The sequence below is a fragment of the Papilio machaon genome, chromosome 1 (genome assembly GCF_912999745.1).
Source record: "Papilio machaon chromosome 1, ilPapMach1.1, whole genome shotgun sequence".
NCBI classification, from domain to species: Eukaryota; Metazoa; Arthropoda; class Insecta; order Lepidoptera; family Papilionidae; genus Papilio; species Papilio machaon.
This window is the reverse complement of record NC_059986.1, coordinates 6694683-6718419: the sequence shown is the minus strand read 5'-3', so window position 1 is coordinate 6718419 and position 23737 is coordinate 6694683. Positions and strand designations below refer to the sequence as shown.

The following is a 23737-nucleotide window of genomic DNA, read 5'->3' as shown; positions in this document are numbered from 1 at the left end:
CTGCTTACTATTCTCGCTTTTAGACAAGAATGTAATTTAATATGGTAGACTCGTTATACTAGAGCGAATTTTCTCCGTTCCAAATATTTGAAAATAAAGAAATAGAGCCGATTTAAGCGAGATTTGGGAAGTTAGTAATAAACGGACTATTTACCCCCACGCCTATATTTTCACATAGCAATGTTTCTTGAACATTCAAAGGCATTAAGCATTCTCATAATCATATAATTTTTGCTCAATAAAAAATATGCAAATACTTTTTGTAGGTATATGTTAATAATTTATATCAACGTTATCTGACACAAGTAATAAACAAAGCAAAGTAATTACTAATGTTAAATTAACATAATTATAAGCTGTCATTGTTCAATAAACTATCAAGATGAATTTATATCTAGCAATCGATTATTCAAAACCTTTTAATTTAAATGTAAAAGGCAGAAATCAGATTCATTTTTAGTTATTAATCCATTTGTGTCAAGATCAATCAAATAGCAATCGAAAAGCATGATCTCTTGTTAAGAGGCAACCGAAAAAATTTTTGTACGCCGTTTTTCACAGAGTAATTAAAATAATTTTTAGACCGATCTTAAGGATCGAATATTGATTTTTGCGTTAATAATTATTATAGCTCACGTTTGCCTAGTGATACCTATATGTCAGATGTCAGGCGCTCCCTAAGGCGACGAATGGGCATGTCCTACGCAGGCGCAGGCGCAATGTGCGCGCGCGACCTTTTCCTGCTAATTGTTAGGCGCGTGCGCTCCTCATTTGTGTAGGGGCACCATTATATCGACCATATCCAATACTGTACCGACTTTTTCAATTCTAACCAGGATACGGGAGGCTAAAATTATTAATTGATATGTATCATAACTTATGAAACAAAATATAGATACAATGCCATTTATAATTATGGAAAAAAACAATGAAATAATAAGGGAATATACGAGTATGTCATTGAGAAAATCACAAGAACCTGATAAGATTATTTTTACATATTACTAATTACACGTAAAGTATTTTAAATGTAACAGTATCAAATTCAAATCAATTTATTTTTGTGAAAGTAATTCTTAAATATTGAATTCAAAAATGCACAAAGAATTCAAAAACACAATACGGAGAAACGTTGAAGGAATCTTATACGAGGTCAAAGGAACAAAACAAAAATATTTTTAAGTACGTAGTCAATGTTGCAAAATAATGACGGTCAAAATATTAAGGTCACTTTTTAAATTCCTCATCGTAGTACTTTCCGCATTGAAAATGTTTCGACTTTTATCTTACGTAACCCAAAAAGCTTAATTTAATATTAAAAAAAACTTCATTAGTAGCGTATGTGTTCTTCCAAAATATGTTCTACGTCTATGCCAAATTTAATAGAGACCTGTTGTGCCGTTCTTCAGAAATATTCTAACAAACACCCATCCATCCGTCTATCCATCTAAACATTCGTAGTTCTCCGAAATGCGAACTTGACAAATAAATAACAATGTACTTATACCGAAAGAAGTTTTGGGAATATATATATAAAACATACTCTTTTATAACCACGTTGACGTCCTTAATATCAATCTCCGGCGGTCAAAGGGTTAAAACAAGTGTTTAACACAACAGTGTCTCATTTTTTTTGGAGTAATTCAGTTAGCGTGTATTAAAACAATCTGACACTCATTGTATGTATGTATGTATCAATTTTATAACATTGTATTATTGTGTAGTTAAAGGCCGGCAAAAGTCCATATTGCGTTAAAAATATAGACGCACTATGAAAGTAATAGCACTTGCCTACTGTCGTTTACAGATATGGTGAGTGCGCAGCCTACTGGCCCATCTGTATTTTTTGTATTTGATTTTAATCAAACGAGTTACATTTAATGGTGCACAAAATGCCTGTCGAATGGATTCACTGCAAACAATTCTTTGTTACCATGACTTTATTATTTAATACATAAAAATAAATATAATGAGATTCGAATAAAATTATCGACAAGATTATATTTTACACAACTAAAGAAAGCTCTTGTTGAAAAATAAAATTAATTTAAAACAGACGTAAAAAAAATGTTCACCAATTTTTTTTTTAACTGTTCTTATAGTAATTATAATCAATTTAATACATCGTATACTCCTATTATAGTAAGGTTCACAATAAAATCGACAATGTTCGCCTTACAGAGCTACCGAGCGAGGGATACAATCGACCGCTCGGATTTATAGCGGTCATTTAATCGATGCTTCGTCGAAAGCGACTGCCGATCGCTTTTATTGCTACTAGATTTGCATACGATTTTATACAACCTTATGACTATAATACTGAAAGATAAAACAAACAACATGAGACAAGAAAGATGAAATTAGCCTTCGTTATATTTTCCCATGCTTAAATACACATTTAACCTTGAAATTAGAATACTTGCCAAAAGCTTTGGGGCTTACCATAAAAAAATTGGACAGTGTTTAAATTCCTTTTAGCTTAAACATACGTCAACCCTTTTATACCGTGACTCTAGCACTAGGCGCGGATTTTTGACAAATCATGGTTATTGAAACTTTATTATGCGTAGGCTTTCGAAATGCAATCTTTACTATTAATTAATGAAGTACTTCTACCGAAAATATTGTGGTGACACTTATTTATGGTGAAACATATAACCACGTTGATGTCAAATAATATCAATCAGCGGCGGGTCAAAGGGTTAAAACACGTGTTTAACTAAACAGTGTCTACCAGTATTTTTTGGAGTAAAACAGTTTATGTCAATCATTAATTAAAGAAGAGAAAGTTATTAATACTTTCACTTTTCTTATTAAACTTTAAGTATCTTAAATACAATTTAAAAACAATCATAGAACTGTTACTAAGTACGATAAAATGCCATCGTTTAGTAGAACAATTAAAGAATAAGTTGGTAATCTTCTTTACATAATACTAAGTGATAAGTCATTTCACTTAATTTAAGTAACTTTAATCAACCGATCAAGATGCAAAGGTCAGACCAATTAGCTTTTTTTTTTAAAACAAAACATCAAACTTGTTTAAATAAAAGATAAGGAAATTCTATGCGAGTAAAATGTTGAAATGAAACAATGGAATAAAATGAACTCTATTATTAAAAAATATGAAAAACTTTCGTCACACCATTGCTTGATGAAAAATACATTTTAAAATGTATTTTTGTACCTAAGATTAGTTTTATTAGCCTAGTGGCTAGAAATTTAAAATTATTAACAGTGTAAGGTAGCTAATGTGTTAATATGTAATCTAATCAAATAATAATTTTTACACTTTCTTTACTGGTTAAAAACACTCTTATCCGGACGAGAAACTGGTGGCGATCATCACTACTTTAGGTAAACGTTAGTAGACAAAGTTTGGTACAAGTTAATAGCTATTGCAAATATAGCGTGTGCTGTTAGCTATTATCTCTTTGTGGAATATTTTTAAAATTAAGGATTATATTTCTCCATTTAAATCGTATTAAATCCTTAAGGACTGGAGGCAACGATTTACGAACGGTAGTTAAAACACTCATTAAGCCGACATGAGCGACGGCGGCGAGCACGACGCCGCGGGCCACGAGTTAACTCGAGTAGACATCTTCACTGCGGCCACCCCTCCGCCTCACCACCTCACTGGCCCCTGTCCTACCCTTTCATTATAACAGATTAAACAAGAACATAAAAAATCATCAAATATTATGATCTAACACATATCTTTAACTATTCCTAAAAGAATAAAATAGTCAATGCAAACTCTTTGATTTGAATCTTAATTTTTTAACTTAACCACAAACGGCTATAAAGATTAAAACATAAACCAGCTAATGAAGAATATCGATTAATGTTAACGCGATGCAAAGCCAGACTGATTATCATTAAATAGCTCGATGTTAAAGTTATAAAGGTAGAGCATAAAACGTTTTATGCACCTTACCAATCAATTATCAATAAATGCCGTATAAAATAGGCTAAAAGCGCACAAATTCTGTACTTGACTGCCTGAAGCGTGTGCCTACTTTTTGCAAGGGCAGGTGCACGCGCACATGCTATTAAATTGTCAAAGAACACACGAACACGTAGCTATGCCCGCCCCTGCCGTCTCTGATAGCTACCAATTCAATAATCAAAAGTCGAATACGCGCGCTTCTGCCTTTTCGCTAGTATTTGGTACTTGGAGACTTGCTGGTAGACGGTATGAGCAGAAAGCGCGACTCGTGCACCGCAAATTGTACGCGATGTGTGTTTTATAATTCCCATTACGATGTATTACTTGAACAGCACAAACGTCTTTTTCGGTGAGGTTTTAGCGGTTTATTACTCACGACGTAATCGCAAACCGCAGCGCGGCGGCCTCGGAAGCGGGAACATGTGCTGCTTCAATACCTGTAAGAGTGGGTAATTAGGCAAGCTCTGACTTTCATGTTATAATTAGCCGGCGGTCACAAAGCGCGCTTCTGTGCGGCTCGCAGAGGCGTGCGCTTGCTTCGCATGTGCGCGGAGCTTTTACGGTTTCTGTCGACGCCAGCCATATGACTCCTAACTGTTGTCTGCATCTCTTATTATACAATGCCATTGTCCCTAACTTTAATGGGCGTATGAATGACAAGTGATTACACGTGTACCTTTGCACTTTTGTACATACATTTTTATTCACGAAACAATACATTTAATGAGGATGGTCATAAATTAAAGTTCTTTGGGTACAGATTGCCACGTACTTTAGGAAACAGTGTCTCTTGGTGTTGAATGTTTTCATAAAAAATAATTTATTTCACCATGATGTGGTATACCATGGAATTTACACCATGAAGTCATGGTGAAATAAATAATTACATTATGTGGTCTTTTGTACACAATAAAACTAACATTGATTACGACGATCAAACGATCCATAGGACTACCTAATTGTTAAAGTCTAAGAAAATTCCACCACCTATGTCCGTATTTATACCAAAATGAACTTGGTTATATTTAATTTAATAAAGATTTATTATTATTAATATTATAAGGTGTATATGCGTTGTATTTAGGGAATTAAATTTGTGGTATAACATTTTCACTGTTAATTTATATACAAAAACATTTACATTCCATGATTTACTTCGTTAGAACCTACTGCGAGATTTAATATACTAGGTAATCATAAATTATTACAGCCTTTTTGTGGGACATAATTCTTCGCGCAAAGCTCAAAGTATTTCCCTCACGCATGATATGAGCATCTTTAATAGGATAAATTCTATAAAGTAATAAATTATCTGAGACTTTAAGATATTAATTTTGTCGTACGAGTTGGGTACAGAAATAGATTTAAACTTCAGCGATTAATGCTAGTTAGGAACTATTCATTAAACAATAGTTGTTGAGCGTAAGACTTCATTTATTTATTACATCTATCCTTTAAACTTATTTTCTTTTAAAATCCCATTGTTTTTTGGTTATTTTTGTTTAAAGTATCTTATTAAATTTGGTTGTTCAGTACACTAATTAATAAGGGATGAAATTACGAGTATAAGCTTTATAAGTTAAACGTATTCAAAAAGTCAGAGTTCTATAGTTAAATTTCATAAATTTAAATTTTACATTATTTTGCAGGTTTAATATCAAATGGAAATATGCTGCGTTGATATTTAAATAGCAAGTAACAATTACTAAAGAAAAAAATTATGACTAATCATCTGCAAACATACTAACTCATAAACATTTAAATAATAAATAAACATTATTGATATTTATCGTGGAACATCGCTACGTTGTTCAAAAGTATCCTTATTGTAACTGTAAATAATAAAGTTGAATGGGATGAAGTTAAAGAAAGAAAAAAGACAAGTCGTTTGAGGCGGTGAGTCCGCGCACACGTTTGAATAAATCCGTTAAGGTTGCCCACTGCACAGTGCACTGCAGCGCGCACATGCCGCGGCCGAAGCCAAGGCGGGCAGCGCCTCGCGAGCTGTCGCCTGCTGAATCTTGTCGACCGAGACTGAGGGTGTGTCTAGTAACGACCCACCAAATTATATCGACATCGATAACACTCACTTATAATTAATTAGCAGTGAAACTTTGCATCTGTATTTATGTATATATTTTTTGAGAATCTTGTACCGTTATTATAACAAACAATAATTTAAAAATGTATTTTCAAAATGTAATATTTGACATTAGGTTAATTCGAGACCATTTTAGTAATTATAAAACACATTTCAATTAAAACGACACGGCTCGTTAAATAGTGCTAGAAGACATGTATCAGATGCAGAAATATAATATTGTTAAACATGTAAAGTTAATTTAAAAAAAGGATTAAATACAAGGCAACAATAACAATAGTCAAACAAATATAGTAGCATCCTTATAAGCAATAGGTCAGATTCCTACAGCAAGAATGCATCGATATCGACGATTGTCTCGGCGTGAGTTCGGCCCTGCGAGCAGCCACCTGCCACCCGCACCCCCACGCTATATTTTATTCCACTTAATCGTCCTTTCCGTTATGTTGCCCGTTTTTTATTTATCCCGTACTTAAAGCAAATATTCCTGTTTGGTAAACCCTATACTGCCCGATCGCCCTATTAACTATAATAGACACTTTTAATTGAGAATCTATAAAAGGTTTCGCGAACTGGTGTCCGTATATGGCCGAAGCATTCATCATGGGAGCCGCGGTTCTCATCTGCCCAATTAATAAAAGTTGACTGTAAAGAATGGCGGACGACTCCGGCGACAGCCGCTCGCGCCTGCGCCCGCGTACCGGTTCTGCCCGCAGCTGAAACATAAGTACCCACCGCCGTTTTATTTTGATTTACTTATCTATCAAACGTGTACTTGTATGCATTACGGAGGTCTCGCGGCACCCTCGAGATTACACGTACATTCATTTGCAAGAACTCTAATCTGTTATTTTTTAATCCTAACTTCGCATCTGCTAACGTCAGACGCTTCAAATATACTTTATTAAGGACCTGCTACGCTTTCTAAGGGTGAGGTTGCGTGAGTAAAAAAAGGTCATAGAGATACCGTCGATTCCACTTCACTGTGTCTACCGAAATCGAACGAAGATTTAAATTCGAACAAAGGGAAAACAAAAACAGTCAGAAAAAGAATGATAAAAAGTAGCACGGGCGCGTGCCGGCGCGACATGTGCACGCGCCGCGCATCCCGGCTTGGGGTGGGGGTTAAGGGGAGGGGGAGAGATGAACAGAAGAACGTGGGGTGCCGTAACGGGCCGCGCGCGCCACGCGCTGCCGTTATGTTGATGTCCCGGTAGAGGGCACAGGGGGCGTGCTCCCCACTCTCTGCACCATGAAGCACTTTCCCCCTGAAACCATACATTTCCCATGTGTAACTAAAAACCTTGTAACCAAAACAGATTAACTACGTAATTAGATTTCCCGAGATTGCAACAATGGGTTAATCGAGTGAAAAATATCGTTAACTCAAGTGTAAATACATTTAATATATATGGTATCAATTACTCTTTTACAATAACATGTAAATTGAAAATGATATTATTAAATTAAAAAACATATTATGTAACTGTAGGGGATAAGTTCCTAGTAATAACCGCAACTTTATTTCATACAAACTATGTTTAAAAGGGGTCAGCACTTGACTTGTAATATACAGATCCTGCGTTCCAATCCTGCTATGTACCAATGTGGTTTTCGATTTTTGATTTGCATATGTACAATTATGCGACGTTCTTACAGTGAAGGAAACCGTGATGCAACCTGCACACATATTATATTCAAAAATAAATGTCCCATCACCATACTTAACCTCAAAGTTATTTTTAATAAGTTTACTCATTTTTAGCATGTGATTACACAGTGATCTACGCCATGTCTTAAATATTAAGACAATGACTATAACTGTAGTAAGTAACTTTTCGAATATCGTAAGAGGAGTAATACCTATTAAAACTCTAGAATCTAGAATGTACAAGCTGCATTCTGTCACCACTTAATATTTTTCGAGTTCATTCCGCTTAGATAATATCGCATTAAAGTAAAAAAATAGTCAAGTCATAAAAAGATTATCTGTGAGTGGTGCAACGTTGGAGATAATATCAGCGGCGGTTTTTAAAAAGAACGTTTTCGCAAATTAATTCTCAAACAAGCCAACGACCGCGGAGCTGAGACAGTTGTGAATAACCTTCGAGACTCATAGTAATTATTTTTTTTGATTTGTAATTGCTTTATCACACTTTTTTTTTTAAATCGATAGTTGAAACTAATATAATAACTAAATTAATTGTAAATTGAAAATTATGAATAAGACAAATATTGAGGAAGGTGAGCGACGATCGTCTGAAACGGCTAACTTCTAATGGTGAACGTATATAATAAATATAACGTATATATAAAATGTATTGTAAATAAAGGTTTTTTCAGCATTTCCTGCTGTCTTTTCTTTATATTTTTCTTTACCTTTACTTTTTATTTTTGAAAGAGAAAGGAGTTAACTGGCCTCAGAACACGAGGCTAGTGAGAGTAACCGGAGATATATTTTCACCTTGCTGTATCAAAATTGACACTTTTTGCGGGCAAAACTAAACTGTCAACAAGTGTTTTCGAATGGTTCAAATTGTTTGTCCAAATATTATTGTGAATCGTAGTACTTATAAGCGCACATATAAGTTTCGCTAAGCTTTAAATGATCATATATTTTAAGTTAAGCAAAAAAAAAGGTGAAAGTGCTATGCATCACTCATAACATAACATTCCTAGCTCTATAAAAGCTGAGAATAAAGTTTTATAGAAGCTTCCTTCGAACTTAGGAGACAGCAATTGGAACCTACAATAAATACGCAGAAAACTAATTGTCTGCAAATATAATATTTACTTAATATATAGTTATTAATAATTTACATTCTTCTCTGAAAGTTAGAAAAGTTTGCTGAAGACTTTACTCGTGTAATGAATAACATGTAAGTAAACGAATTTGAAAACAATACTAACCAACTTAAAAAAAAGTCGAATTTACAAAATTTCATGAATGCTCGAATGTCACTTATAAAACTTAAAAAAGAAATAATTGTATGCCAAACGGCTCGTGCCAAATGAACCGGATTTTATTTAGTTAAAAAGTTGTTGACGTAACCTTAGCTCATACACTAACAAAAATAATGTAAGGTTCGCGTTTGTAAGGACATTTTCTTGCGGTTTATCTTGCTTGCTGGTGTAATGTCGGTGGGTTTCAAGTTTTGCATTTAGTGGTAATGGCTGTCGCATGGATGTTCATCGCTTTTAAAATTAGGTAGTATATTTAGCAGTCTTTTAATTCATTAGGTTGTTATTCGTGAACACGTCTGCATGAAATTAAAAAAAAAAACTGAATTAGTAGCCTATGCGATACCCCAGATTGTAATCGATGTTTATTTGATCCCGATGAGTCCGTCCACACATTCGCATGTATTTGTACTCGTAAGAAGTAAAATAATCGACATTGATCATACATAAAATCGATAGTTTATACAAATACGTTACCGTAGTTAACTGAAATAAAACTCAATTCTTGTTTGTAACAAGACGGTTATGTTTTCTTTATATCACATATCTTTGTGTTGATACAGAATAAGGTGAATATTAACAAAGTGGGGGGACGCACTCCCCAATGTTCTGATTGGTGTTAATATTTGTTAATGATTGTGAAACTCATGAACTACGATAAAATCAAGGCCAACATACAAACGGTCAGCAGTCAGTGGACAGACAGGTGCGGACTTGATTTATAAAATAAAACACTTCAACGGTAATAGTTTCCCTAAATAGATTTTAAATTGAAGTATTTCATTTTTAAATTAGTAAGTATGGTTAAAAAGTATGTTTCATATTTGAATCCAACACTACTGTCAAATATTTAATATCAGTAGAAATAAGTAAAATCAAGTGTTCGATTTTCTTTCCAACTAAATAACATTCTATTTGAAAATCCGTTATTATCTGGTAAAACAGTCCATGATAATTATGAACAAAGTGTAGTTTTATTATTACCATAGTCCACACTAGTAGTCATATAGTTATTTCATTTTCTTAAACTGATCATAATAAACGCATGTTTAATTAATTAAGGGCAAAATTGAAACTTTTATGTATTGACATCGAACTTATTAGTTACGACATCATTTCTATTACGTCATTACAACCATGCATTGGCACATGTTATACTTTTATGTTGTTTATGATATCATTGACCTTAAAAAAAGTTTAACTATGTAAATAGGTAACATATCTTTTTAATACTATTCGAAAAAATTACATGACACATTAGACTAAATAAAAATTTCGGTATAGCAGTATCATCTAATACACATTTGTACATAATTTGTTTTAGAGACAGAATATTTTTCTTAGTTTATTTGGAAAAATGTTTGTCGAAATTTACATTAAGTAAATATCAAGAAGCATTTCTTGATATTTTTAATTGATGTAAACAACAATTGGTTTTGTTTCGCGAGGTTTCTAAGTTCACATCTAAGCTAGGCCCCGCCCGGCGGCGCGAGCGGCCAATGGCGCAGGGGGGCGGGGCACGCACCGAGGAAATCTAAGCTCCAGCGCTCTCACTAAACAACTCCAAAACTATTCAAGAGAATCTATATGCTACATTGTTAGTTAACAAGTCAACCAGAGTCCTTTTAAAACAAAACAATAAAAAACGCATCGTCTTAATGCATCGAGCAATTTGCAAGCAACAGTCGTGATACGTAACGAGGCAACGTAATGCGACACATTAAGAAACCTTACATTTGCCTACATTAATACTCAAAATACATTTTTCAGCGCATCCTGAGGCGGCGCGAGACGAGCTGCAATTAGCGAACGGTGGCGGTGTGCGGTGCGAGGCGCGGGCCACCTGTCAAGTGGTCGTTTCATCAAATCATTTCTTTATTGCGCAGCCTCCGCCCGACCTGCTCTTTTTTGTGAGCGTTTTGAAAAAAAAAAAACGTTATCGCGGATGAGTCGGGTAGGTCGGGGCGCGCGAGCCTCGTTTCAGTCAGGTGCCAGGCGCCGAACACTAAACATCGTACCGGCACGCGAGTCGACCCCATACAGCCTTCATACGTCGACTACGACACAACTTGCAGCTTTTTGGAAATACGTTTTCGAAAGCGCTGCAAGTAAAATGTAAATATATCACGCGATTGGAATTGATTAATAAATTTTATTGTGATCCCGGCCAGTGATTGAGTGTAATCTTGTGCTGAGATTTCCCGCCCAAGGTAAGATTCATCTTTTTATGAACAATAGATATAAGTAGTTTATTACTTTGTTTACACTCATACAACATTGACACCACCGTGTGTCTGTCTATTATATTACAAAATTTTAATTAACGAATAGGTTTATGATATAACTTGAATTTAAAATAATTCTTCGACAAGTTTTTTTATTTACAATCAAAATTATTATGAAAACTTTTACGGTATTTTTCATTAAAAGATTTTACATAACATGAAAATTAAAGTTATTGGTTTGCAGTATTTGTTGCTGTTTGCATCATATTATTTTGAGAATCGCATATTAATTTTCCGAAAGTAACTGGAATACTGGTTGTTATGTTTATCAAATAAATCCTTACCAGTATAACCGTATAATATAATTAATTATTAAGAAAAGAAACCGAAAACAACTAAACTTTGCAAAAAGTATTAATGCTAGAAATTGATTTGAAAGCAGTACTGTTTATTTATACATATAAATAAGTATATTATTTACTTTGTAACAAATATTAAAATAAGTATTTATAAGTAAAACATCCATTATTTGACCCTGAAATTAAATGAAGTACGTAGACATCACAAAAATTTGTAAAACTTTTCATGAAAAAATAAAAGAACACCTGTATTATTGTAATGATTAAGTTTAAATAATTTCCTACAAATAAACAAATACAAGAAAATCAACTTTTATACAACCTCGTTCGCTTTAGATAACGAAAAAAAAATAAGACCGTACCATACACATAATGCGAAATTTTAAATACAAAATTAAATGGATTTGATTATAAGGTAACCGTGAGTTTCCACTGTTGTCACAATCGTACAATAAAATATTGTTATCTCAGTTTTCTCAAGGTGAATGAAAAGGAAAACAATATGTCTTTGTATAAATGTTTCGGCAATGAGAACTGTCAATGAGACAATGTTTTATTGCACGTACTAGAGATCACCCGCGATTTCGTCAGCGTAGAAATAAAAGTAGCCTATAGCCTAAGTAGCATACATCCTTTTGCTGACCTTTAGTCGAAAACCCGTCAAAATCGGTTCAGCTATTTCTGAGATTACCAGAAACAAACGCCCATTTGCAGACAGACATACAGACAGACATTTATTTTAAAAATTGGTTCGTTTTCAGCAACGCAAATACAACTTGATACGAAATAAGATTTTTATTTGATATTACATACAGAAAGTCTAATTTTATTAATTATATAGATTTACAGTATTAATTAGTAACTGTATTTTTTTTTTATTCAAAATCGTCACCAAATATGTATAATACTTTTTTATATCAATCATTTTTATATTTCAAAGAAAGATTTAAAATAATAAAGGACTGTAAATTAAGCTATTACTCATAATAATGAGTTTACTGTTTTCTTGAGATTAACATACATAATTAAGGCGTTTTGATTGAGATAGTTGATAACTTTCCTAAAAAAAATCTTAACTTAGACGATGTACAATAACAAGGGTACAAATGAATTGTAAAAATAAGTGTAACGTTATAAAAACGATTTCACACTGTTTCATTTCTTCGAGTAAACACTTGTTCTGATTCCCATCGGACGGTATGAAAAAATAGGTGGCGATGGAGGCCTGGTAATTGCCGTGCGGCGAACTAATAAAGACTTGCTTTATTGAAACAAGAAATTGCGACACTCAACCCTCGTATAAGCCGGCTCGTTACTCAATTAGTAGTAATAGCGCAATTGCATTCACCTGTTTCTTATACATTGACAGAATCTTCATTAACGCTATGCAAAATTAATGCTAACTACAGCTTTGTAGGTAAACTTATCTGTCACATATCGATGTTAGTGTTAAATGGAAAAGATCGTACTTAAAGTACGTTACGAAGAGATTTGTGCGATGGGAACATGTCAACAACGTTCCTTTTATACTCTTTGAAAAAATACGATACAAAATTTTTGGCAGTGGAAAGTCACGGTATTGTTTTCAATTATTGTTGACTACAAAAGGAAAACAAAAAAAACAAGCTTTATTAGGCTTATTAATGTCATGCCATCTACCAAATCTTATTTTCTATGATTATTTTGAAACTTTGCCAGTTACACACAAAAAAAAAGTTTTGGGCTTCAATTAATGTATTAAGTAACGAGGAAAATGTTGTAGGAAAAAAACATCATGGTCTCTTTAATTCGTGGTGATATTATAATTGCTCTAAGCCCGGGAACTATTATAGTTTTTCATATTCGTATTGTAATTTTGTTCGTATGTGATATTTATAAGAAGTAATTTACTGCGATGATTTTCGAGACGAAATTGTCTTAAGATTACCTGACGATGTCATTGCATTCGTGAATTTCCAGTATCGTAACACATGAAAAAAATTCTATATTCATCTTTGTCTTTTCAAACATAGTAAGTGTGATGACAATATGTTTTTCGTCAAATGTTTCAGCAGTGGAAACTCGCAAGTATATCACATAAATCGATAAAAATGTATTATTATGTACAAGCTCATCGGAAAAACCCCCGACCTACAAATCAAACCCCATATACATTGTAATCATTTCATACTATTACCATGTAAAATTCTTTTTCTAAAGCAAGTTTATTAACTCATGGATTAAAATAACACAAAGTTATCTGTTACATCTTAATTCCTAATAACCTCCACACCACAATAACGCAATCAGGATAATTAGAAAATTTAGCAAATCATTACATGATCGTAATCTTGTCACGATTTAGTCGCATTTCGTTAGTTTAACATCGTTCACAAATTCATTCCATAACGTAACACGTTTTAGACTAATGAAGATTGTTCGAGGGCGTCGTGCATTATTAATGCGCGTACGCAGCGGGCGCCGGCCCTCGGTCGCTTCCATTATTCTGATTCTTCATTTACTTGATTGAGCTTTTAATGTGATTCGATGTCAACAAACAAGCGACTGGATTAATCAGACCTACAGACCTGTCAACAAAAATTCATACCGCAATACACGTTAATGGCAGTGGTCACGTCAAATACACAATTTAATATAAATATTTAGGTAAAGTAAATCTACGAGTATATATATCACTAATTACAATTACGATGTGGTTTCATATTTTTGTTGACGGATTGGATTATCGAATACCACATAATTCTTTTCGATTTCCTGCAATGATAGTTGACTTTTAGTTTTTCATATCTAGTGTTTACACTTTCTTTTCTCTTTTGAGATGTAATTTTCAAAACTTCTTTCTAAAAGCACGCCTAACACGAGCACTGCACGAGCAAGATTGGTTCAGATTTAGCTTTAATAGTCTGCTTAAACCCAATTTTGTACAGAGTTAGAAACAAAAATCTTGACATGATTGATTGATACATTTTAATTTTTCTTTAGGATGTCACGTCACGTACTGCTGTCGCGCCTAGCGGAACAGTTCCAGTCGACATCTCCCCCGCCGGCCCAGCGCTTTTCATCTCCCACGCGCAGTCCCTCTCCCCGCTCCCCCGTTTCCCCGCACTCTCCACCACACTCTCCAGACTCCATATCTCACCAACGACTTGATCTTCTCCAACTGGGGGATATCGAAATCGCAGGCAGAGCGCTCAAGCAATACGCTAGAGCGACAGGTAAGGCAACTAATCATATCCTAACTTAGAAAAATAAACAAATACAGAATAAATAACATAGAACTATTGATGCTAAATGAAATTAACTCTCCTGATATTAAATTACCTCCACTAATTTTTTCTCCGTTCATTTCTCATTGGTAAGAAAAGATACTAGGTATGTTCAGAGTTACAATTTTTACGCTCGTAAACATAAACAGTCTTCAACATTCTAACCAGATCTAAAGTTAATAAGCTAATTGAATGGTATGAAGATCTACTAACGTTTGGTTATTGTTTCAGAGTTAGGAGCTCTGATGTACTGTAGCGGGCTGGGCGCACTGTACGGCGGGGCCGGCGTGTGGCCGCTACTAATGCCGCGGACCTCGCCGCAGTATGCCCTGCCGCCGCTCGACCATATGAGACATACGCCGCCTAGAGATGGTAAGTAACTTGCCTATTTAAAATATAATAAATGTCATATAATAAATATTAAACATAGTTTACAATATTACTTAAAAATTACTATGACTGCTTATGAAGAATCACGTCAACAGATGTAATATATTTAGAATTATATTTAGAAGTAAAAAAATATTACAGCAAAACAAAGTGAAACAATTTTATCAGGAAAAAACCCGAACTACGTTAAATTTAGTGTATTTTTACTACGACGCGTGCATTCAAAAGAATGCAATGTTAGCAAAAAAAAGTTTTTTTCTTTAAGTAACCTGAAAAAATCATGCAATGAACATTCATTATACTCGTATTCACCTCGGCCTCCTTACGACTTCTTCTATACGTGCCTCATTAGAATAGCTATCAGTTTCGTTTGCCGATTAATAACTCGTACCACTGATACGCTGTCGTTTACATGTCGTTTACCTCCGCAACCGGAGCACGGTTACATGTTTCCTACGCGCCAAGGAAAAGCACTTCATGCCTACAAAATGAGCTCTCATTGTCATTACATTCTTTAAGTATTCAAATTAGCGCTTATCCGTGCGAACCAGTTTCGACGTGACGACATAGATAGTCCTACAAACCAGTCTAAATTCCAAAACATTTTGATTTTTAATGAAATGGTCAATTTATAATAACTTTTTAACTAGAAACGACAACAACACGCGATAGTTTTTGCTCTGCTAATAGTAAATAGACTTGCAAAATCTATATCTATATATATAAAAGAAAGTTGTGTTAGTTACACCATTTATAACTCAAGAACGGCTGAATCGATTTGACTGAAAATTGGTGAGCAGGTAGCTTAGAACCAGGAATAGGACATAGGATAATTTTTACCCCGTTTTCTTTTTTTTTTTTTTTTATTCCGCGCGGACGGAGTCGCGGGAAAAAGCTAGTTAGAAATAAAGTATATATAGCGATAGAAAATCAGCTGTTTGTTGGTGAAAAAAATCAATCGATAGATATTTGTCAAACATAAATAGATACTAAATACTAAAAATGTCTTAATGTAAAAATATCACTACCAAGCGTATTAACTAGGAATTTAATTCTGGTGCAAATAATGACGTAATCAGTCGATAAACATTCGCACACCTGTACAGATTTCATAAGTCTTTTCAAAGACGTCCTATTTGACCCGAATGTCTTTAAATTCGAGGGCATCGCGTGAAGTACGTTAAGGTCAATCATTTAAGGTAAATATTTGTTTTAGATGACGAGGAAGAGCTACCGCTTAATCTATCCATGAAAAACCGTCAAATTTGGTCACCGGGAAGCAATTGCGAACGCGAAAAGGGAGAAATAGGGGAGGAATCACCGAGTTATCGATGGGAGAGTAGAGAAGATAATGAGACTCCGTTAGAGTTGGTGAAGAGGTGTCGCAGCAGCCCCGACGAGTCAGAGAGAGCGGCAAGCGCTGAACGCCGCTGCCCCTCTGCTCCCGTACCTGTATTCCCGCCGCCCGCGCAATCCGGGGACATCAACTTCACTCTGCTACTCAAAAACGAGAATAGAAGCGAAAAATCATTCCAGGTATGTGTTTATGTAACACGTCGCCGCCGCAATCGACCAATAAATAGCGACATCCTTTGACAAGATCGGAATAACTGTACAGTTTCCGTTCGAAATGGTTTAAAATAGCAAACCAGTACCAGCCTCAGAGTTTTTTACAAATCAAATAGCAAAAACTGCCCTTGTCTTAATAAGTACCGTGGTATCGCGGCGAGTCGCGCGTCCCTGCGCGCGCTCGTCGCCTGCTGCCCACCGCCCTCAACCCGCAGCTCGTCTCCGCGCCATTTTTATACGTTTCATTTTTATTTGCACCGAGTCATTATAAAAAATCCGCATCGGTTTTAATCAAAATTCCAACTTTTAATATCACGGCGATGCGGTTTATAATTGGAGGAATAATTACCTTGTGTCATAAGATGATAACAGAAGCCATTGCACCGCTAAATATTTTAAATACATTGCTATATCGGTGTCATTGGCATTCTTTGTATCTGAAATTAAGTACCTGTGTTGAAATTTAATAAATTAAGTAAAATTAGTAATAAATAAACTCCCACCTCTTCATTAAATTTTAATGCATTCGTTTATTGGAAACACAAGTGTATCTAATATGTACATATACGAGTATGTATATAAAATGAATTAGTTATCCGATATAAAATAGTCTTAGCAGAAGCGGCGAACTAGCTTCGTAAAGATTAGCTTACTATTTATTTAGCGGTCTTAGTTGTCGCAGATGGCCTAACGGCCAACCTACTGGAGTGTAACCTGACATCAAATATACATTATTATGTCGAGGTTCAAATATCTATAAAAATTCTAAAAAGAAAATTATTATAAAGGTGTTTAATTAGGATAGCTTTTATAAGAGATAAAATTAAATGTATTTATTATTCGCTGCACGAGTTCCGACCTATTTTCCGTTTGTGCTTTGTGGCTGTGGCGGGAAAGCGCGCGCGCTGCGGACGTTGGCGGGAAAGGACGCGTGCGCGCCACGCGACTGCGACACCGAACACCCGCGCCCGCGCCTTCTCCAACGCTCCCATATAATTGCCCGCACCGGACACAACGCTTTACATAATTTATATTTGATAGCTTGATTACTCGTGTTACGAAACTCCTTTCCGAATTAATTATTTATGTTACAATTACGAAATTTTTAGAGGTGTTGTGTTTAATTGTTTACAAGTTTCACAGATTTTTACATTTAATACAACTTGTAAAATACGTACTTATTTTATTTAACAATTAAGATGACGAGAATTAGTATTGTAATACAAGTGACGTAGTAATGATATCCATATTTTCGATTAACGAAATATATTATGCTCGCTAAATAAATGTTACTTTTCAAGTAATATCTACAAAAAAGTCTTTGTCTACAAAAAATTGTAACAATCAATCTATTCCTTATTTTAGAACTAGTAGAAAATGTTTTACTTTAACGTAGGCAATTGTCATTCGATAACAAAAGCAGTATAGCTACTTATTTATATAATCATTACTTTAGCAATTAAAATCGAATTTCGGGTCAATCACCTTTAAAATAACTCAGAAGAAAGGTAACCTAAAAGGCAATAAATAACCCAAAGACTTTTAACTGCTCCTTAGCTTTTTTCAATTCGACAGATTTTTTTAAAAAACGTCCGTCCATGCGCGGGGTATGGCCGATAACCATATGTAGACGGTCATGGCCCAGCACCTGTGTTGTTTATAAGAGAGTCCATCGACGTTATAAAAAGACGAAAAAACTGGTAGTTTTTGTTGGCGCGAGGCGAGGCGATGCGATTCGAAGCAGCTGCCCCGCCAACTGTCACAGGGGCCCGCTACGCGGATTTGTGCCGCGGATAATCATTCGCCGCATATTTAACGACTAATCAGCCGCCTAATGGCCACATAACTTTCTTTTATAATATAGCAAAGGAAAGCATGAGACAACAACGCATTTAATTTATAAATCAAAAAGCACAATCGCTGTTCTATCAATCCATAAATATTATTTAGTATAAAGTTCATTAGATATTAGCCTATAAGGGTGTACTAGTAAACAATTCAGCGTATTTAAGTCAACACATCACACACGGAATGAGTGTAGAATTTTGTATGGTAATACAAATCTCAAATGCACTAGTTCTATATAACATCATAACAATGATTTTGTATTTTTCTTGAACAAACAGTTACGACACAAACGACGCGATATTTCAAGTACCGAAAACAACTGGGTAAATAAATCTAAAACTGGTAACTTTTGTCTAATAAGTATGCGTACTTGTGGACGGAATATTAAAGCGAAGAAATAAGAATTTGTTTACCGAACACGGAGCTATCTCGTCCAAATGTCGCATTCTCAAACATTCATTAACGAAAACTACGATGTTAGAAGTCTCTGTCCTAGAGTAATTTTCATTGGTTAAATTAAAACGATTAACATTGTCTTGCTTATTATAAAAATATCCTCGTAAATGATTTCGTGAAAATGTTTTCCTAGTTTTAATTCGAAAGCCTAACTAAATAAATTGATATCGAATGCGAATTGAATAAATAATAATAAAAAAACATAAAAGAGAACCATAAAAAACTTCTAATTAGGATAATGAATGTTTATTTAAATAAATATAGAACTGTACTTAAAAATATAGTTACAAAAAATCAATCGTATTTGAAACAAAATAACCTCCCGTTGATCTACTAATTAGTAGATAGAAAAAAAAGTACAAGGCTTTAGGGTTATTACGGAATATCAAAGGAACGTGTAGAAAGGGGTCTCTTCATAGCCTGTTATTATAATATTACTAGTTGCCAACAAAGTCGATGGACGGTGACAAGCTACTTGGACGGATAATGATATTAAATTCAATTCACCTAGAAATGAAATAGCATTGTATAATCAATCATGACAATTATAAATGCAATTACAAAGTAAGATTGTCATATCTTTCAAGACATTAACGCAATATTCGAAAGTCTGAAACACATTGCGCTTAACAAATGCTCTATCAAATGATCTAAGTATTTTCATATTCTTTATCTTTATTATCTATTAAAAAAAAAAGTTCATACCGAATTGCTTAAAAGATTTTATACATTTAAATTAACATATTATAATTAAAACTTTGTATATGTCCAGTGCAAGCAGTGCGGCAAATGCTTTAAGCGCTCGAGCACGCTGTCAACTCACCTGCTGATCCACTCGGACACGAGGCCCTACCCCTGCCAGTACTGCGGGAAGCGCTTCCACCAGAAATCCGACATGAAGAAGCACACATATATACATACAGGTAAACAAAACACATCGAACCGTCCATTTTCCTGACTAGTTATGTGGCAAATTTCATGCAAATCTTTTGATACGTTCTGGAATAACCCAATAGCAAAGGTTCATCTGAACTTTCGCAATTATAAATTAGTAAATATCATGGTGATCTTTAATTAAAAATCATTTGCTTGAAGTAAGTCGCTCAGCCTTATCTTGGCATACAAAATTTAACGGTAAGTTATTTTTAACTCTGAATATTACAATTCTTTTAAACGTATCACATCTATGCCATTAAAAATCTATACAATGCGTACGTCGCTAATCAGCTTTTGTCATTTTAACTTTTTGAACATAAATAAATTAAGACATGTAGGTAAATAAAATATTTATGAAATTATATAAATGTTTTAACGAACAAAGCTATTAATTAGCAAGGAAGCAAGGATTTACTTGTTTCCATTTGTAAGCATAATTATAGGTCTACTGTAAAGTTACGTCACTTACCGCTGTAATTAGAGTTCAACGCGTTGTGAAGTTGTATTTATGCAAATAATTAGATTTGTACCTAACGTGAAGCTTTATTTCACCGCAGTAAACTTATGGCACTGAAAAAGGGTTTGATTTAGGAAAAAAGATTAAATGTTCTAATAGTACTCAGTTAGATTAAGTTAGTTTTCTGTTTATTTCGGAAAGTTATTTTTTTTTTCGTATCTTACGATCAACAAAAATTTGGTTATATTTGATTTGTTAAAATAAATATTTATAAATAGCATAATATCTGTATAAAAGTATGGAGCGAAAAAAAAAACTAGTATATCCAAATACAACAGATACCGCAACGTAGCACAGGTTAAACATATATAAATGGGTACATATGTAATTATGTTTTCGTCGGTGAATCGCGGCCGGTTCTGGCGGTAATGAATTCTCAATGAGCAAAAAACATGAATCGGCTGCAGACTGCCGGCGCGCGGTCGCTAGCATCATCTTGTCTGAGGTCACGATTCATATAACCATTGTCTCATAATTACAAACTTATTTTTTTTATATTTCGCCTAAACTTTCACCATCGATCTAAAATTTCATCTCTTACCACTATTGGTATTTAAGACGTGGTGCTTGATCTATATCAAGCACCACGTCTTAAATACGTGTGAGTTTGATGGTTAAAATTGATAAAATTACTTAAGCAAACAAAAGTAGTGTTCGCTACCTCTTTTTCTATAAGATTATTTACTTACCTAAGTACATAAAATTTGTGTGAACTGTTAGTGCAGGGATTTATAAGTAAAAGTATAATCGAATATGAAATATGTTAGCCTTATTATATTTTGTTGTGTTATTTTATATATCGACTATTTAGGTCATGTGCGACTTCACAAGTAACACATTGAAAACATGTTCTTGCGCCGTTATTTACTGCATCGATTTTATTGTTTTTATCGGTCGGGAAGACGAATTCAGGTGAATAAAAAAATGTCGAGTACATATTGTATGTCGTCTGCAACATCTCGTCACGTATGATCGGCGCGCCGAATGATTTACTGCGGCCGTACATGGGCCCCGTCCTCCGATAAATGCATCATGATCAATATTCCGAAATGCGGTTCGTCTTGCAATTAGCCGCGCAGCCTTCACAGACCTTCGCGCGGCGATCACTGCACAAACAAAAAGTGAAGTTAAATCCTGTTCTATCTATAAAATTGCATCGGTGCTTTTTTAACATTATTTTATCGACGTCTTGCCGCAGGCATTTGTCAAACTGGTGACAGCTTACGGGAATATTTGCATCGATAATTTTGTAATGCCATTGATAAAAAAAAATATTAGATTAATTAATAAAGATCTGAGTAATCTGTAAGAAATCTATATTAATTTATATATGCTATTTATTGATATTTGAATTTTAAGAAAAGGACACTGGACATCTATTATTACCTATTACGTCCCTCAGGAAAAAAAACTTATCCTTTTTGGCAGTTTTTTTAAATCCTATGTATGGTACAAACTCTAACATAACTACTTTATTATAGTATTAATTTTATATCTAAACGCAATAAATTTGTTGCAGGCGAGAAACCACACAAGTGCGTCGTGTGTTCAAAAGCGTTCAGCCAGAGTTCGAACCTGATCACTCATATGCGCAAGCACACTGGCTACAAACCTTTTTCATGTGGCCTCTGTGATAAGGCGTTCCAGCGCAAAGTCGACCTTCGCCGCCACAGGGACTCCCAGCACGCGGACTCCGTTGATCCACCGCAAGCACCGACCCGATACAGATACTACGAAGATTCGCCTACTCCGCTTACCCCACTCATCAGTAACTGATTTTTTAATTGTTTTAAAATACGTGTTTTAAATAACCGCGAGTTTTCACTGCCGAAGCAGCTGAACAGTATGTGATGACAATGATTTTGGCCAGGTGTTTCGGCAGAGGAAATTCACGGTAATGTTTACTAATGCACTAGAATAATATATTGAAAGTATATTAATATATTAAGTGATTGAAGAAATTTGAATGGGTTCTCTACTGCGTTTAAAAAAATATGTAAAGATTGGAAAATTATATTAAGATGTTATTCGTAATCCTCAAAATATTACATAATTTACTATAATTCGATACAGTTTGTATTTATCTTAAAGCATAATTTCAAAATTATTTTTGTTATTTCCGTGGTATTTATATATAAAATCATAAGTAAAAATTGACCAAAGAATTTTTAAGCAATACTGAATCTTATCAACGTACAATTAAAAATGTTCATAAATAAAAAATGACAAAAAAAATCTTTATTCCTAATAAATTAAAAACCATTCCAAGAAATAATTTTGATATGCCACTATTTACATTATAAATGAAAAATAACGTCCGTTCAAAAGGGAACCAATTTGTAAAATATAAATCCGTCCTAGGTTATGTGATATATTTACGAATATTTTATTGTACTTTAATTTACTCGACGTATATGTATTTCTGATACAATCATGTGAAATTTAAAATGTTTATAGAGAGTGTAGATAACTAGGCACTTCTTTTTTATTTAGTAAGACATTGACGTAAAATAAGTTTTAAGTTTATTTAAGGAAGCGTATAGATTGATATTAAATTGAAATGAAATCAATGGGTGTACATAGTATTGTAAAATTATGACTACAAGAGTATTGTTATATTTGCGCTTAATTCGTTTATTTTATTAAAAATATTAGTAATAATAGAATAACTAGTGCGTTATGTGAGTTAAAATTAACATTGCATTTGTTCCTGTGTCGTATTTTGATCCTATATACTAGCTGTGTTTATCAAACTCACTGTACCACAACAACATAACTTTAGTATAGTTCTTACCATTGGTCAATTAAGTTAATTTGATAATAAATTAGTTTTGTGTTAAGTATAATCACTAACTACGCTTGGATCAAAGTGTAAGCAAATAGTCTAGTACAAACCAAAGTAAAGTGTGTTTTAGTCGAAAGTGAAACGCTTTATTTATTAAATTTAGTTGACGCAATGGTCATTGTTCGAATGCTTCGACGAGTCATTTAAATGTAATAAATGTTTTAAGTCTTAGTTTTAAGCAAATTGTACGATTTATTACAATTTTAATTAATTGCCTTATATGGGACAATATGCCATTAATTGATTAAGTATTATGTAAGCACTGTTTTATATTTAACTGTGAATTACCATTTCGAAGCTACCATCTGGTTA

General features: G+C 34.0%; 1 protein-coding gene across 1 annotated transcript; it reads left to right on the top strand.

Annotated features, from left to right (window-relative positions):
- The first annotated feature begins 11014 nt into the window (after positions 1-11014).
- Positions 11015-22548, top strand: LOC106719954 (zinc finger protein with KRAB and SCAN domains 1). The gene is made up of 6 exons (XM_014514447.2): positions 11015-11224; positions 14581-14813; positions 15096-15236; positions 16471-16790; positions 19900-20050; positions 22100-22548. The coding sequence occupies exons 2-6, from the start codon at positions 14582-14584 to the stop codon at positions 22354-22356; spliced, it is 1101 nt and encodes a 366-aa protein (XP_014369933.2). The 5' UTR covers positions 11015-11224; position 14581; the 3' UTR covers positions 22357-22548.
- Positions 22549-23737: the final 1189 nt, after the last annotated feature.